Raw genomic sequence first — 18,474 nt, 5'->3', positions numbered from 1 at the left:
AGGCCTTGCATGTTGTGGATGCAAGGGGTGTGTGTGGATTTAATCCAGCAGACTCTAATGATTCCTCTGCGCCTTGAACTGGAGCTACAGGCCTCGATGAATGTGTTTTATCTCTGCTATCAGAACTCCACATTTGTGTCTATATTAGCCCTCTATTGAGCATTAATGCATATGATGTAGAAAATGAAAATAGAAGTCTTTATGACGTGCTTTATTAACCTCCCCACCCATCTCTGCCTGACGTGCCTCTGCCGCCGCCGCTGCAGCCCAGCGGATAACCGAGCGTGGATTAGCAGTGACATCACACTGAAGAGAGGGCTGAGCCACCACCGAACCCCCCGTCTGAGGAAGGGTGAGTGCTTTGGTTTCTGCGTGTCAGATGGATGTGAGCATTGCCTGTGTGTGTGTGTGTGTGTGTGTGTGTGTGTGTGTGTGTGTATGTGTGCGTGTCGGAGGCTGATTAGACAGTGAGGGTGGCGGCGAGAGGAAGAGGAGGATTAGAGAACCATCGGAGAGTTAGTTAGGTGCTGACACCACTCCACCTCATCGAGAGCTCAACGTACTGGGGGATCAGACTCATTTATGGTGAGCCGGGATTATTATCAGTTCAATAGGCCAATTTCTTACGTACAGTCACCTCTTGACCTCTGAAATATGGGCGCTTGTGAGACACTTATGAGACTGAGTATCTCATTTCAGGTGTAGCGTCAAAGCAAATGAGTAACTGTAATAAGATGCAGCTTTAATCAAGTAAAAAAAAAAAGTGAGATTTTAAAACGCTGCAATAAAAGTTTGGAGTTAAATTTAAATATATGTGATGTTTGTTTCTTAAGCAGTTTGTGGGTCAAGAAATGCTGTTGAATACGTAAAACTAACCAAAATGTTTCAGTGATACTGTGTTGGTCAGATGTTTGAATATATTCCTCATGTGCGCGCATATATTGCATTTATTTTGGTTTATTAATGAGAAATCTGAATTTTTGGTTTTTAGGCTGGATTTATATTTCAGAAACAACTTCAATGAATTTTTAAATACAAGAATTTTGTGAAAATGTTTGAATTTTTTTTAGAGAAATTCCCCAAAACCACACAGCATCTAAATTACCGGCGCAGGCTCAAATATATACACACATCAACTCTAATAAATGGGCAAATGATCCTTTGCAAGTTATAGAGAAACTTGGCAAGATGCTACCACTATCATACTTCACAGTTAATATGATGTTCTTTTGTTTTAAAGCCTCACAATAACTCCTTGAAAACATTCTTTTTGCTATTGTGGCCAATTACATCAAATCTTTGCTTCATCAAATTAATCCTCATTAAATATTTGACTTGCCCTGCAAATAGTTATGCTTAAAGTTGTTAATTTTGGAACAGCCATTCATCTCTAACTCTGTATGCAACTTCTCAGTCCATACTTTTGTTAAGCTCACTTTACAGCCCTGCTGAAGAAACCTTTTAGTTATAGGCCTGTTTTACTGTCAGAGATACAAGTGCATTGCTCAGACTTGACTGAACAATGACAATAGAGGACTACCTTCTAAAATTTGACCTAGAATCAACAGCTTGCTGGTTGAAAATTGGACACTTGGATAGTCTGACAAACATGCCCAAACAATATAAAAACTTGAAAAAGCACACTAACAATGCCAACAATCAACTTGCTATAGGACTTGGAGCTTAATGTATGTATGCATAACATAGGCTCTGCGTGCATCAGACATCGCACAATGAACACAAACATGGGTACCAAATTCTGGTAGTTGTGTGTTGCATGCATAATTACTCTAAGATACTGATGAGGAGTCCAAATGGAAACTGAATATACATAAATGCCCCTATGATAAACCTAAAGAGCACATGTGTGGAAATTAACCTTTTTTGAAAAATAAATAGGTAATTTTTGGCTCAGACTAAGCAACAATGTTTTGTAAAGATGCCTTTAAGTGTGGATTTAAAAATGCCAGATGTGTTTCTGAAACAAATAAAACGATAAATGTAACTTTAACATTGCAGATGAGGCATCTTTCAATTATCTATGCACTGCATTAAACACATGAAGAATTATTTTGCTTCTGGAGTCTCTAAAGACCGTCGAATAAGTAAACATAAATAAACACAGATCATTTTCTCCATGTGAGTGGAAGTAAAGTCAGTAACAGCAGCTATTTCTGTCTCTTGAGCCACACGAACACTGATAGGATTATATCTCCAGATTTTCTGATAACTTTTCCTTTCACTACTTCCCGTTCGGTAATATCGCGAGGTTTTCTAGACGGCGTGTGTAGCCCCCGGATGCTATATCCAAGGCAACTAAAACGCCTCAACTTAGCTAATTATCATGCATTTAAGACGAAAGCCATGTATGTAGACAAAATATAAACTTAGGTACACGTTGTCCGTGTGTGGTTGTGTAGTTAACAACAGGAAATAGCTCAGAGTTCAGTCTAAAATGCTTGGCTCTAAATGTGGAGGCATGCTAAGTGTTACTTGCTAGCTAAGCAACACACGGCTGACATCTTCCTGGATTTTACAGCGCATAAAAATGTTTGCGGAACAGAAGGGTGGCTGGATACTGACCGGGACTACGGTCGCCTTCGTAGTGGCAGTGTATGTACCCTGTGTGCAGAGGACTGTACCCGGAGGAGACTCAGGTTGGTGCTACCAGGCTAACTCGTGCTGCTGAGGTCACGTGGCTTTGTTGTTGTTCTCCAAGGGCAGCCAATAGAGCTGCGCCTTGTTGAGATGGTGCTGTCCATGGTGCTGCAGGTACATTCATTCAAATAATAGGTCTATCATAAAGCTCTCTAAACTAAACTTGTTAATCTACAGTTATACAGAAATGGCCAGTTTCCCAGTATGCTACTGATACAATTTTTTTTATAGATAAAAACTTAAATAAAGTGTTAAAATCGTTTTATTTATGTTTGATAACTACATTTGAAAAATTAAAGTGCTGTTAGGTTAAAATACAATAAAATTCTCTTTCAGATTTTACAGCATTATGTTATATTAAAAGGGTTTTATGTGAAATGTTTAAGAGTTGTATATCAAAACAAATAGTTTAATGGTTCAAAATATAAGGCAGCTGCACTGTTTAAATGTACTGTTTAGAAAAGTACATTTTGTTTACAGTGAAACAAAATTTACTTTTTCAAGTGACCTTTTGGTCATTTGAAAATTGTGACCAAAAGGTCAAAACAATTGCTGATTGTAAAACAATGTTAAGAAGTTATAAAATGTTCATTCAACAGAAAATATTTAGTCAATATGTTGATATTTAGTGGTAAACAAAATAAAAGCCAAGTAAACAAAGTAAGCCATGTAATAGTCCTTTTATTCATCCAATAGATCAGGTACATTATTATAGAATATATTTTTGAACTTAAAAAGAGATACAGAAATTTTTACTTATCTCTAGGTAAATTAAGCATTGTATTGTTGAACCTAATCTAGAACAGTAAGCATCTGCTGTATTACAAATACAATAAAAAAGTAGACCAGTGACATTCTTTTTTATATATACTTTACATTAGCTACATAAATTATTGAAGCTGCAACCCATAACAGCAAATTAAATTATTTTTTGTGGGTATGGCGATTCCCGGCCCGGGGTCTTTCTGCATGGAGTTTACATGTTCTCTCTGTGCATGGTAGGTTCTCTGGCTTCCCCCCACAGTCCAAGAACATGACTGTCTGGTTAATTGGCCTCTCCAAATTCTCCCTAGGTGTGAATGTGTGTATGCATGGTTGTTTGTCCTGTCTGTCTCTGTGTTGCCCTGTGACAGACTGGCGACCTGTCCAGGGTGAACCCCGCCTCTCACCCAGAACGTTAGCTGGAGAAGGCACCAGCCCAACCCTCCTGACCCCTCTAGGGACAAGGGTGTATAGAAAATGGATGGATGGATGGATGGATGGATGGAGTTTTGATCAGATGCAGACCAGACATCATGCTGCCATATTGTTTTTAGAGGGAAGTGGCTTCATCCCATGATCTTTAATAAAAATCTTTTTTTGTTTTTTTTGTTTTTTGTTTTTTGCATGAACTTCAGCATTTTACATGCTAACTGTGTAACACCAGTTACATGCTAACTGTGCAGCCTGACACAGAGTACTTGAGTTTTCTGTGATTTCTCTCTGGTTGGTGCAGAAATTTCTCTTGGGTCATTGCAAGTGTCATTCCTCATTTGCATTGTGTTGCTGCAGAAAATGACTAAGTGTCAAATCTCCTGCTTTCCTACAGGTGGTAAGTGAAATTAAGATGAGTGTAATTGAGTGTATCTGAATAATTGCTAGTTTATGGTTTCCAACAAAAGTAGCAAGGATGTAGTTAGTTTTTTTCATACACAGCTTGTCTTGTCTTGTTAATTGTTGTTTCATACAATTTAGAAATTGCTGTGTATTTTATACATTTGCGGTTAGATTTAAACCTTAAGGTGAGATCAGTTTTACTATGTCCTGATGTGTAAAATCCTAAAATTGAAAAATTATGTAGTTTCTATTTACCGTGACTATACCTAAATATTTCAGCTAAAACATGACACCTGTGATATCAACAGAGACATTCGGTAATGGTAATATATTTATTTAATTTGCAGCTCTGTTACATCTCACTCAGGATGTTGTAAAGGTAAAGTCCAGGTTTTTTTGTCTACCATTCCTAAAATGCATTTTATTAGAGGTAATGCCTCATACGATTAATTTATTTAGGAGTGATGGCAAGGTTACAAACTTATAAATGTGGACTTGGAGGCGTGAAGGCTCTACTTGTTAGGTGTGCACTGCTCAGCTGCAGAAGGGAAAGCGTTTCTCGAGAATGAAAGGATAAGGAAAGCTCGACCACATAAAAAAGAGCTGAGGAGAGGAGCGGGCAATTGGAGCGCTGAGTAGCCCTGCTGGTTGTGCTGCTGTCTAGCAGGGTCTTTGAAAAAACGGCCAGCCCCTTCTCCACAGTGTTTAGGGACGGTGCAGGATGCCCGCTCTGATAGTGCCAGCTGAACACCCTTCCGAATTCTCCAGGTCTCCGTCTCTGTGTCCTAATCTCTTTAGGTGTGATGTGCCCTGGAGAGGCTTGAGCGCAGCCCCGTGGGTACGCTGTTGTCTAGGAATGTGAAGTGTGGAAATGATGGGGATTATGGGAAGACTGATGTGGGTGCCCATGCTCCACAATCACAAAGACTTTTGGCACCCGTGCTGCATCCCTGTAGAGTCAATATTTTCCCTTTTTAGTACTGGGGCTGCAGAACCGCATCTCTGTGGCACTGAGATGAATGTTTTGGCTTAGTGCTAGTTTCTGTGCTGAATGGGGTAAAAGTGTGCCACTACTGCGGGAAAATGAGTGAAATTGAGAAACTGATGAAGGATGAGAAAGTGTGATGTGGAATGATGGCTGGTAGCTGGCGGCTGATGCCAGGTGAAACTGAGCTGTAAAAACATTTAAGCCGTGCAGGTGGAGGAGTTCTGACTTCATGGTCCATTAGACTGATAAGTGTTTGGGCTCCTCGTGTGGCAGAATTTTAGGCATCGTAATTCGCTGTATCGACAGGGTTGCAAAATATGTGAAGCAGCCAGTGCCATCTGAAATTCAGCCATTCTGCTCTAAAATGGAGGTCTGTTGTGGACGATGTTGTTGCTCTGCACATGTTTATTTGTGATATGTAAACACTCTTACAGCTGCTTGCATTTGAAATAACCATTTACGTTTTTATGGCGCCTTTCAAAAAGTATTTCTACCCCCTTGAACTTTTTCTCATTGTGTGACGTTACAACCACAAACTCCAATGTGGTTTGGTGTGATTTTAAATAATTGCAAAGTGAAAGGAAGATTCTGGATGGTTTGGAATATTTTTCATAAATAAAAATCAGAAGAGGTGTTGATGGACATCTAGACACTGACATTTTTGCACATTCTTCATGGCAAATAGCTGGAGACGAGTCTAAATCACCGATTTAGAGATTATACACAACTACTATCTTTCTTGTGAGGAAAATAACTGTTTTTGATTCTTGTAATTAAAAAGGAAGAACTCAAATTGATATTTTTTTCCAAATTTAAAAAACTGACTTTTTTTTTACTTTTTTCCCACTAATGTTTAATAAAAACAACAATAAATTCTGTGTTTACTTTTCAAAATATGAATGAATGCAAATATTTTACTGTTAAGCTGTAAAATTGTGCAGCTTGTTCTTAGAAAGCCTTCCCTGGTGATGCATAATTTTCCTTTCTTAGAGCAGTATTTATTTTATGAGGTTCAGTTTGCAATGTTAGTTCCCTTCAGTTCTTAACATCTTCCCTTTCTGCTAAAGAAAATCATTCCTACAGCATGACACTGCCACCACCATGTTTTGTTAGTGGGTGGTTGATTCATGATCTGCCAAAACAGCCTTTGTGCTAAACATTACTCACAGGCAGACTTTATTTTCTAACTAGGTGACTTCTGTCTGCTTATACATGCTGAACACATATGCACGCCACACTTTTCAAATTTTTATTTAACCCCTCCAAAAAAAAAACATGTATAATTGTCCTTCCACCTCACTTATGGACTACTTAGTGCTGGTCTGTCACATAAAATTCCAATAATAATACATTGACGTTTGTGGTTTTACATTTCTCTGTTCTGGTAAGTTTGAGAACTAGTTTGACTCCTAAATCTTGAGTAAACATCATCTGCATGCTTTCACTGGATAAATGTGATGAGAAGAGGACTTCCCCCGGAGCACCAGTAGAGGGAGCCATCTTGATCCCCCCAGCATTTATCAATGTCATTTAATCTGAACCAAATTTCAATTTCCATGAGTGGGAGATGCAAACATTGGGTGAAAAATCAGTATAATTTGAAACGCTCTGGGTGTATTCTGGCACAAATGGGTTTGCGCCCAGATACATTAAAGCTGCCTCAAATAGCTTTTAGGGGTTTTCTTTTCACTTTGTGCGGTGCCTCACACAGATCTTGTCAGAAAACTGCGCAGCTGGCTCTTATTTTTTTTTTTAAAGCTTACCTCATTCTGTGACTGTCACCGACGTAGCCTTTTCTGTTTGTGCCCAACGGACTAAAGGAGACACTAAGACACTGGGAGTGTGGGAGCGGCAGAGAGGCACATTGAACGGTGAAAGAAAGGAAGAAGGGAAGGGACCCTGATGCACGGGGAGGATGGAAGTGGAAGCATTATTCTCAGATATGCATATGTGTGTCTTTGTGTGACAGGGCATTGGAGAGGGAGTCTCATGGTTTGTGCGTGTGTTTATATCTGCGTGTGTGTGTGTGCAGAAGAAGGGAGGGTGGCATCAGGGGAGACGCGGAAGATGAAGAGAATGAGCGTGCCGCTTAGGAAATGTCACACTGGGAAGATTTGCAGGTTTTGATCCTGGCAAATTAATGCAAAACCCCAGTGCAAGTATTTGATTTGGGAAAACTTTGGGAGCAGACTTGTCTCTTAATAATAATTATTGGGTTTACATTAATTTCCTTCCCTTCTCCCTTCCACAGGAGAGCTGATCACCACCGCATGTGAGCTGGGGGTAAGTATTAGCCGTATTGTTTAATCAATTCACTCATTAACTCTTATAAGCATTAGGGAAGTTTAATTAAGCATGGGCAGAAAGCAGATTAATTTACTTTCAGTCCACAGGTTTTTCCCCCTGCTTTTCTATACACTTATTTTACTAAGTTGCAAGTAGAGAATGCTATAATTTGCAACCCGTTTTTCAAATCCAATTAAAGTCAATGGTAAGGCGATGGCTTTTGTAGGCTTTGCCTTATGTACGGTATAAGGCTTATTATATCCACCCCTCTTTTTTGTGTGTGTGTGTAAGCCGCAAAGAATGAACTAAATCGGGTTAACAGTTATAATAAGTTTTATTATTTAATAAAGTTTATTACGCCGCTGTGATCCTTTTAGGGAGGCTGTGTCGGTGTCACTATGCCAGTAATCCTGCGGTTAGTGCTGCAGTCCGTGTGGCCTGCCTGTCTGCCGTTCAGGCCTCCCCAGGGCCTCGCAGGCTGTCCCTTTGCCCCAAGCTGCCAGAGCCCCCCTCTCATGGTCCCCAGAGCTGCAGAGATCTGCTTCCATTTGCTCCAACAGTGGCCTTCAGCTGCACGTCTCTGCACTAAGATCAGTTGTTTAGCTCTTCCTGCATCTTTCAAACAACCCCTCATTAGACCTTCTTTTATTTCTTTAGATGCATCTTCAAGTCTGTGCCGTCTTTTCATGTTCACTCAGATTTATTCCCTTTTTCACAGCTGAAATTACCCACCAAGACTTCTCCTTGTTTGAGGTGACTGTGGCAGCAGTCACTTTTTCACCTTTCAGCTCTGTGCTCATTTGTGAGGAGCTGTCCCTTCTCCCTGCCTGCACGGCTCGTGTTATCAGTGCCAGGGAATGAGCCTGTGTTTAATGACTGAGCCTTTATCTGGGTGGAGGAGACTTAGCGGCTAATTGCTGTGATTGCCGAGATCCCCCAGGCGAGAGCGACTGCGGCTCTTAGGTGGCTCGGGGGCTGAGGCTGTTGAGCACCACGTGCTTCATCACGGGCCCAGGGGAGATGTGTTGTCCTTGGGAAGAGGCCAGAAGAAGCAGGAGGAGATGTGCGCTGTAGTAGCAAAGTCAGCAGCCGTCATACCAAGCTAGTTTTTCTTTATTTCTGTTGTATATGACTACATTGTCTATAAAGGTTTGCTAGTGCAACATACGGTGCCTTATAACCTATTCATACCCCTTGAACTTCTTGACATTTTGTCACATTAAACCACAATAGATGTGATAGACCACATATGCCAAACTCAAGGTCTGTGGGCCACATCTGGCCCGCTATCACTGGAATTGTTCTTTCTGGAAACTCATCTTCTTTTCTAATAATCTGACTGAGCTTGAGCTGTTTTGATGAAAGATTTTGTCATCTTGTTCTCAGGTGGCTCATCCTCCAGGATATCCAGTCTTCACGCTCTTGGCCCGTTTGTCTATGTATCTGCTGCCCTGGTTGTCTCCAGCTCACAGTGTCAACCTTATGTGCAGCCTTCTAGGAGCTGCAGCTTGTGGATGCTTCACTTTGACAGTCTGCAGGTATGAAAATACATACTTAACTGCTCTACGGTTTTGTCATTACTGTATATTGATTTTAGTTTATTTTTTTTTACCTCAAAGTAAATGTATTCCTTATCCTTTTGAGTAAATTTTACAATTTCTGAAGATTTTTGGAGTTCTTCCTTTAAAGAGAAGGCATCTCACATTCTACATATTTACAAATCTAATTTTTACTTCATTTCACAATATCTCTTCTTTCTAATGTACATCTGTACTATTAACTTATTTTTATGGATATTTTTGTCGAACACATGCAAAAAAGCCTCTCCACAGCATGATGCTGCCACCACCCTGTTTTCTGTTGGGAACGGTGTGTGTGGAGCGACGTGCATTATTGCTTTTCAAAAAGTCTAACTTAGATCTCATTTGATCAGAGCACCTTCTTCCACATTTGGCTTAAATGCAGCTTTTTATGGTTTTCTTTAAACAATGGCATTTGATCACTAATGTTTGTTGTCCTGATCGTTTTTTTTTCCTGAGTGGTCAATTGCATTTCAGTTTATAATAATTTTTTACTTAAGTGAGAAACAAATTTTGTATTTGATTTTGTTGACTAATGCGGTGATTTTTGAGGCTGATTTTTCACATTTTTATTTGAGAAGATACAAAAAAGTTTCCTGAATCTTTTTTTTTCAAAGCATTGTAAAGTATACTTTAGCCAGTTCTGAATGGAAGCATCATCTCAACGTTTCTCTGCTTACATTTGGTGCCATCTGTAACATGGAGCAGTATTTTTAGGTCCTGACTGACATGCAGTGGCGTCCCTGATCCTCTGTTCAGTATTCAGCAGCAGAACCCAGCCGCCCTCCTTCCTCCCACCGCCCTTCCCTGCCTGTTTACCCATCAACCACCCGCCGCGATGGTGCGTGTGTGTGTATGTATATCACAATTATGGTGCCCTGCAGCCCCGCCCTCCCCTGACGTCCCATGTTCTCCTGCCCCAGCGCTGCCCAGCATGCTCCCAATCCTGACATGGCACGATTTCTAATCTCCCCCTTCTTGCCTCCGGTGTCTGAGGGGAGCAGGATCGCTAACCGTGCTCCTCCCTCTCGCCTCTGTTCAGCCACCTCTCCCCTCACTCAACCGTGAACACAGGTTACAGTCTCTGCATTGTCATCTACCCACCATGCAGCTTCGCCTGCATGCTGACTCCATCATGTGAGGAGTATCTGATGCATTCGTTTGTTGTGCATCTTCTTTTTCCTCCTTGTGGTTGGCCTTACATCACCCTTATGCTGATCACGGTCATTTTCCACGTTGCATTGTTGGTGGTGGCTCAGTGTGACCATTTGACTTTTTTGTCCCAGTTGATGCAAACCGAAACATTTCCACTCTTCCACGTCGAATTTGCTTCTTTCGTGATGGGAGCATGATGTAACTTCTGTGAGCGTGCAGCAGGAGAGCAAACGTAGATGAAATTGTGACGGTGCCAGATGTGTGGTGCTTTGCCTGTGTGTGTGTTTGTCAGCAAAAGCAAGGCTATGACATAAATTAGGGAGCTTTTCAGTTCAGACTGCACCAGCAATCTCCTATTTACTGTAAGAGAAGAAGGATGCATTTTGACCACTTTCAATGCAGTTTTATTCTGGACTGAAACAATTCATTAATTATTGAAACAATCATGTGCTAATTTAGTACTTGATTAATTTTTAACTGTAGTATACAGACTCAAAAAAGGTCATTTTCTGAAAATGGAACATATTTAGAACAGTAAATAGGCCAAAATTGTAGTAAAGCAATATATTTTGCATATATTTACAATAAATATATTATAACTATAGTTACGATGTATAGACCTTTCTTTGTAAATATGTTTTATACAAAACTTCACAAGTAGCATAGCTTAACTTGGTTATTGCATTTTAGGTAATAAAACATATTTTTTCTTATTTAAAAGGGAATTTAACTGGTTTATTTGCATCTTTTAATGTCTTTTTGAAAAATCTGTGGAATGTGGCAATTTTTTATTTGATTAATCGTCAGTATAATCAATAGAATAATCGATTCCAAATAAATAATTTTTCAGTTTTGTCACATTTATTGCAATATTGCAGCGAGTTAGAGAACTGGCTTCTTTTTTTATTCCATTGGCAGAAAACATGCCAGGGTGATGCTTAGATTTCTGCGTGTAGCCTTATTGTAATCTCTGAGGATTTAGATTCAGTTATGGATTATACTCCAATAAATGGTCATTATGAGAAGCTAAAACCATACCCTCCACTCAACCCGGTTCAGTGGAATAGAGAAGACTTGGGCCAGAGCACAATCTCATCACATAAGCTGAAGTGAGAATGTATAATCTATGCTTTCAATTTGGAAAAATAAGCATAAAAAGCTTTAGTTATTATCTGTCCAGGACCTACTTTAGGTTGGACTATGAATCTGTGGAACATTTTGTGTAGCGAGGGAGTTACTGACGGGTCCACAAGAATGGTCAAATGCACTTTAGAGTTCCTATGCTGTCTAGAAAACTACAGGCTTTATTTATAAGTATTAAGAAGGAGCTACAGCCTAACAACCAGCTGTAATGAATTCTTGCATTTATACTTTCAAAATGGACTGATGGGACTGAAAACTCTGGAAATATGAGTCTGGAAAACTACGTAGTTTTGACATGATGGACACCTGTATTCTTGGTGAATCCAGAATTTTAAAATCGATTCAGTTCCTGTCAGTAAACTCTGCTCTGACCTTTTCTTCGTTAGAGAAATGACCAGCTGATTATTCGTTGCAAATTCTCTGAGTCTTTTCCTTCAGTAATTAGATTCAGAAACATTATTTTTGTCTCTTTCTATTACATTTGTGTGCAGTTTTTCTTCAGCTCAGAAATATACCCAACCCCAATCAAACGATTGTGTCGTGTGATTATATTCAGATGGGAAGAAATATTGAAATTAATGTGGGTACTTGTTGGCAGTTTCCATCAAATGATAAATTTGTAAGACCTTGAAATTTGTCTGGAATACACCCAACATGGCAAGCCTTTGATGTATCAGTTTAAATTAGTTGGCCAGATTGCCGTGGTTAATGTGGAGGGAATGTAAGTTGATAGGCTCGGAAGCCAATTCTCTCTCTTGCATAAGTTTAAATGCAGCATTTTAGCCTTCCTTTGATTTGTCAATTACAGCCCTCTTGGCTCGATCATGCGGTTTGATTGCCAAATTGCATGTCTTTTTATGTTTTCACACCACGGCCTGACAAGCCTTTGAGGATGCTGGACGTAACGATAATCACCATTGATTGCACTCAGAGGTTTCACGGAGGAAATGTTGGGTGAAGTGCCACAGGTCTCAGCCGTGAGTTTGTGGAGGAATGCACCCTTCGTAGCGGGATAATCCAGACAGCTCCATATTACGTGCTCTCTCTCATTTCACAGTTTATCTGCTAAAGCTGCTCTGAATCTCTGCTACCTGAGAGGAATCTGTTTCCGTTCCTGAGCTTATCCTGAGAAACCCGGAGCGGGCGCGTTAAGAGCTGACAGCCGTCATATCGGGGAAATAAAAAAAGCAAAAAAGAAAAACACTCAGTCATCAGCACATTTGGTTTGATCACTTGATTACATAACAGACCTGCGGAAGCAAACACATCTGACCTCTCTTTCCCTCCAGAGAGGGCCCATGTGGCACAGCTGATGCCTCAGTGGACAGGAGAATGGGCTCTCAGCCATCTCCTGCTCCTTATAAGGACCTTCACCATATGGTCATGATGGCACGTTTTCTCCTCGCTCAGGTGGGCTGTTTTTCCACAGGAGTAAGGTGTATCGTGTTGGTGAGAACAGCTGAATAGGTTTGTTTTGTTAGATGCCTTTCTCACCTCTCCCTGCAGGTGACCAGGCTGCCCCTCCTTCTCACATCTGCTGCGCTCGGATGAAATCTTTATCCCGAGCAGACACAAGAAAATGAGTTTTTCTAAAGATGCACTGAGAGATAAAGGCCAATTTCCAGTCACTGATTTTGTAAAGGTCTGAACATTCAACGTGGATTTTAGCAAGTTCCTTTTTAAAAACTATTAAAGGTGATCTATGTTGCTTCCCTGAACAGGTTAGGAGAGGTCAATGGGCTAAACTGAACAGCTTAATGACATTTTATATACATTATCATTCTTGATAATGAGACTTTAGTGTTATTTTAAGCTCCTCTTAGAATGAGCTATTTTAGGGCCTTTTGTCACTTTAAATCCAAATAAGTTGCTTCTGGCCTCAAGTCAACATTTACACTCGCATGTGAAAATGGGTGCAAACAGATGCGCAATCATACAACCGTACATCTTTGAAAAGCAGAAGTAGAGCCTACTGCACGACCAACAAGAATGCAGCAATTTGTTTCTGAATAGTAATTCAATAACAAAACACTTGTCTTTTTCAGCAGCCATTCTACAACATATACAGCGATAAAACCAACTGACCAAATGTGCTGGAGCTCGGCTCGGGTTGCTAGGTAACTGCTCAGTGACCATTGAATGTGACAAAAATTTTTTTACAATCATTTATTCTATATTAATTACATTAATTTTTCACACCACACCACACCATATATTGGAACCTCAACAACATATATTTATTGCAAACATAATTTTTGTTAAACTTTGTGTATAAATTGAAGTGTTGGTTTATAGTAAAAATAAAAAGTATTTTCCAAAAATGGCTCAGGAGTGAAAATCTACAAATACAGAACAGTTTCCTTTCTAGAAGCTTCTTGCAGCTTTTGTGCTTCCTTACTGCACTGGACAAAGCTAAACGTTTGTGTTTTAGAGGTAACAACTTTTTAGTATAAAAGTTGTTCCCTCAGTAACAACTTCTACACAAAAGAGCGCTGTGGAACCTGTTCATATGGTACATTCACTGTCTGGAGAAAAGCCTGGATCTTTAGCTTTCAACCAGGTGATTGCTGATCTGGGTCGGCGGAGCACAACTCCAGCTGATTCCAGTCACCGTGCATTTCCAGAATCCCCCCCCGTTCCCCAAACCTCCTGGACTCTTTTGTTCCCTTCTGTTTTTTTTTCTGCTGTATCTCATGTGTCATATTGTAGTCCAACAGACCTCCTCTGCTCTCCCCATCCTCAGCATGACCAATGGTTCCCCCAGGACTTATCCTCTAATACAGTTAAACAGATGTCTAATGAAGATGTTATTTCCTCATTACTGGCTACGGCGTGAGGATAGAGCTGAGGGGTGGCGGAGAGGAGGGCTAGATAGGCAGCAGAATACAGTAGCGGTTTAATATTCCTTTCGCCCGTGGGCCTGAGATTGTGTCTGTCTCGGACGTCAATATTACATTCCTCGCCCACCACAGGCTGCCTTAATAAGGCACCAGGCACAGAGACAGATCAGACTCGGCAATTACAATTCACCCAGAATTAGTTAATGGAATCTATACAGCAACATTTATATATTGCTGGGGTGTGCCTAATGACTTTGTTGGAAAAAGCAGCAATAGAAATGGTATTCAGGGAATTGCATAAACAGGAGGGTTTCTCTAAATTGTTTTTTTTTTTATTTCCATAATTTTTGTGTGTGGGGTGGAGATTAAGATGGCATTCTGGGAGAAATTGTCATGTCAGTGGCTGTATTGTTTGTGGAGAATTGTGGTGATTAATTTTACACGCACTTGTAGCTCATGAGCGCTCTCCTGGAAGGAACCCGGGACCCTCGTTTATCCTGCAGCCTTACATCCACACACAGGATGGGAGAAGGAATGCAGGGATTGCCTCCAGGATCTGTGATTGGTGAAAAATGTGTTAAAAAAAAAAAACAGATTCTAGGAAAAAATGTTCTGAATGGGCAAAAACATTCACATTGTTAGGTGATTTTTATGTATTTATAAATTAATTTTCAATATATTGATTAACTCCAGATACAGCATCTACAAAGAGAACAAAAGCTGGCCTAAAATTTAAATTTTACATTTCTAAAACCAAATAGTAAATGTAATAAAATTTAAAAAATGTGTGGACAATGTTCTTGATTATACGTTCTAGTTTGTTTATCTGTTTCTTCTGACAATAACTCAAATTGTTCAAAAGAAATAAATGAATTAAGAACTCACTATAGTTCTCCTAAAAAGAACTATGATGAGTTATTTTTGGAAGACTCACTATAGATGATGCTACTCATTGTTAATAAGAGTGTATAATGGTGTTATATTCATTTACCAGTTCATCATTCAATAATGTCAAACTGACACTTTGCAGTATTTGATTTAGCCCAGCCTTTGATTTCCTGACATACATTATCATTTAAATGTTTGTCTATCTTGCTTGGCTTTGAAACTTCAAAGCAGTACATCAGACACTTACCCTTCATATAATAGCTGCTAAGTACCCTGGCTGGGGTCCTGGCCAGAGGGGAGCCCCTGGGGTGTGTGAGCGAGGGCCAGCTGGAAACCTCGGCCTCAGCCTGAGCTGGCCACCTCCTCTCCGGGGCTTTCTACCCTCTTCAGGAATGTGTGATTCCTTTCCAGCGCTGCCACCACTCAGTTAGAGAGCAGCGCAGCTCTGATCCACAGTAGCACAGCTGTGGTATTGTCTGCTCCCCTGGGTGGTGTGTGACAGCGGCTTGCTTGGCCAGCTCCATTGTAAATCCTCATTCACTACAGAGTGCTGGTGTAGGCTTTTTGTGTGCTGTTATTTAGCAGACGGTTGATGCTGGCGCCCGTCCGGCCCATGTTGTAGAACAGAGTGAGCAACCTCTTCAAGGTGATTATTCAGAGATGTTCTTGCATCCTTGAGGGGAATAAAAAAGTATTTTATTTTGCAATCCTTAGTTTTAAGTGTAATTTACAACACTTAATTTTTTTATAAATTGAATCCTTTCATATATTTTTTTTAAACTTAGCAAAATATCTAATTCTTTTTTTGATGACAGTCAAATTTATCACTGAAAAATGTATGTATTTCAGTTTGGGGAGCCAGTTTTGTGATTTATAGATTCATTACACATAGTAATGAGTCTCCAAGTGTTTCTGTTATTTTTGATGATATATTGCTAATGAGAAAAAAAATCTCTTAAAATTAGAATATTACAATAAAAAATATCTATAATTCAAAAATATGTTCTGGTCTCCACAATCATGGAAAATACTGCTGGCTTGACAGAGGGAAAGCTACAAGAGGTCTCTGCTGTTCTTACATTTCTAGAACCAAGTATGTTGATGGAAAGTTTAGTGGAAGGAAACCCCTGGTAGAAAAAAATTGCGCCAGCAACAGAGATTGAGGCTCCCTCAGACCGACTGCTTAGAACCTTGCTAACTAGGCAAGGTTAGCAAAAAAATCTTGCATTCTGTGCAAAAAAAAAGTAAAATATGCAATTTTCTCTTGTACATTTCAGTCATAATACAGGTCTTAAATGTTATTCATATTAGTCTTTAAAAGGTCTTAAAAAGCCTTAAATATGAGTTGATCAAACCTGCAGAAACCCTGATTTTTTGCAATATTCACATCAAAATAACAGAATTCAAATATAGCTCACATTAGGCTTTGAATTTATTTGCGGCAAGAGTTTCTCTCTTGAATTAAATTACTTACATAAAATAATGTTTTGGTGACATTTGGTTTTACTAAGATTTTCCTGTATCTGGTGTTCAGTTAATTACCAAAATGATGATGTAGACATTTTATGGTGGGTTGGCCCAGCTGATGGAATAGTCTCATTGTTGACTGTTGTCACTTTCCTGCTAAGTCTCAACCAGCCCATTGTCACTGAGCTTTAGCCTGCTGTGCACCGACTGCTGATAACAGGGAACACGGCCATGCCCATTTCAGGATGTGTCCTGTTCATACCCAGAAGCCCCGGGAGGACCCAGCCTGCGGGAGTGAGCTGTGGAAACGCCCAGGAGGCTGACTGGGACCCAGGTGGTCCTGCTCACACAGACGGGTCATTTACAAGCTGCTCTGTACTCGCATCACTGCACTCCTAATGACTGACAAGCTCCACCAGAGATTTGTTGGGTATTTGAGAGTAGAAAGAAGGTGAAAACAAGACTGTGTGTGATGGAAAATGTGGCCATCAGACGACCTTCAGAAGCAGGAGCAGACTTTGTTTAATAACGACATTGCTGGACCCCCCCATGACTACTCTGCACCCTGTGCTATACCCCTAAACCAGCCCCCCCGCTAAGTCCATGAGCTGTGGGTTAATTGTCATGCAGTGATGTAAAATTATGGGTGCGGGAGGTCTCTGCACCTCAACAAAAGTCCCCGTCTGTTCCCCTCCCTCGCGCTACCACCCTTCTTCATCCTTCCTGCAAGTTACAACTAATTCCTGGAGCGGTGCAGCGAGAAAGACGCTGCTATCTCTTATTAAGACCCACGACTCGACGCCCCACCCCCCACCCCTTTTAAGTGCACACACTCTCACATATACTGTACAGTCTCATTCAGAGAACACAGAGGGAAAATAGTAGAGGGTGGGTGAGAAAATGGGAAGTAGTCAGCAAGCTGGAGTTTTTTTCCCTACCCTTCTCTCGCTCTCCCTTTCCTTTTTTCCCTGATTTGCCGTGCTTTCCTCAGAAAGCTCCATTGTTCCCCTAGCCTAAGTCTCATCAGGCCTTTTGTGGCTGACTATCACAGCGGCAGGCAGAGAGCTGGAAATGTATAAATGGTATCATGCCTTGTGATTAATGGCGGTGCTTATGAGTCAGGTCTGATAACGGGCCTGCTCTCTACTCAATTTCAGATACCGTTAATGGAATCTGTCTTCTGCGATTGTAATGTGAGAGCGCCTAATTTGCTATGGAGCTTGAAGCTGTCACCGGCAAGGGATTGTGGGGTCATAAGGGACCTGGCAGCCGTTTGGCCTGCAGCTTGTATCTGCGGTGCTGAATAGAGCAGCTCTCTGCCTGTCAGTTAGCTGATAGGCTGATGAGGACTCTAAGCCACTCCACACAATAGTGGAAAGGGCCATACTGCCTGACTTCCCTAATTGTCGAGCCTGTTCATATTTCAGAGCCAGCATGCTGGGGACTGGGCTGCTTTTTTTTCCTTTTCTTTCTTCCCCTTCTCTCGTCATGAACTTTTTTTTCTTTCCTTTTCCTGTATTTCATCCTACATCCCGCACGCTGTCTCCCCCCTTTAATGCACACTTTTCTGCACTATTTTGTCCCCTTAATTTCTCCCCCCTCTCTCTGTCTCTCATAGTAGTAAGTGGTGGGTCTTAGCATATGACAGATTATCCCAAGTTTGCTTCAATTACTGCAGAGGAGATGGGAACGGCACAGGAGAGGAGGAAAGGGAAAACTTTTGTGCGTACATTATATTTAAGAAGCGTAGGATAAAGTGCTATCTCCACCACGGTGGTTTCTCTGTTTGAGATGAACCGGCTGCTGGGAACGAAGTTCTGATGAATTACCTCATTTCACAGCGAGTGTGTTTTTTTTGAAGGTCTGGTCCGAG

General features: G+C 40.7%; 1 protein-coding gene across 1 annotated transcript in view; it reads left to right on the top strand.

The window, feature by feature from the left end:
• Positions 1 to 2,262: 2,262 nt before the first annotated feature.
• The window catches only part of tmem260 (transmembrane protein 260), a 29,369-nt gene continuing 13,157 nt past the window's right edge, over positions 2,263 to 18,474 (top strand). The window contains exons 1-3 of the mRNA XM_014987070.2: positions 2,263 to 2,657; positions 7,494 to 7,525; positions 8,915 to 9,066. Of these exons, the coding sequence (XP_014842556.2) occupies positions 2,549 to 2,657; positions 7,494 to 7,525; positions 8,915 to 9,066 (293 nt within the window). The 5' untranslated portion in view covers positions 2,263 to 2,548. The remainder of the gene's footprint in view (positions 2,658 to 7,493; positions 7,526 to 8,914; positions 9,067 to 18,474) is intronic.

The sequence above is a fragment of the Poecilia mexicana genome, unplaced genomic scaffold, assembly GCF_051168715.1.
Source record: "Poecilia mexicana isolate PSO_F unplaced genomic scaffold, ASM5116871v1 scaffold_22, whole genome shotgun sequence".
NCBI lineage: Eukaryota > Metazoa > Chordata > Actinopteri > Cyprinodontiformes > Poeciliidae > Poecilia > Poecilia mexicana.
Note: the sequence above shows the minus strand (reverse complement) of the source record. Positions and strands in the feature narration are given on the sequence as shown.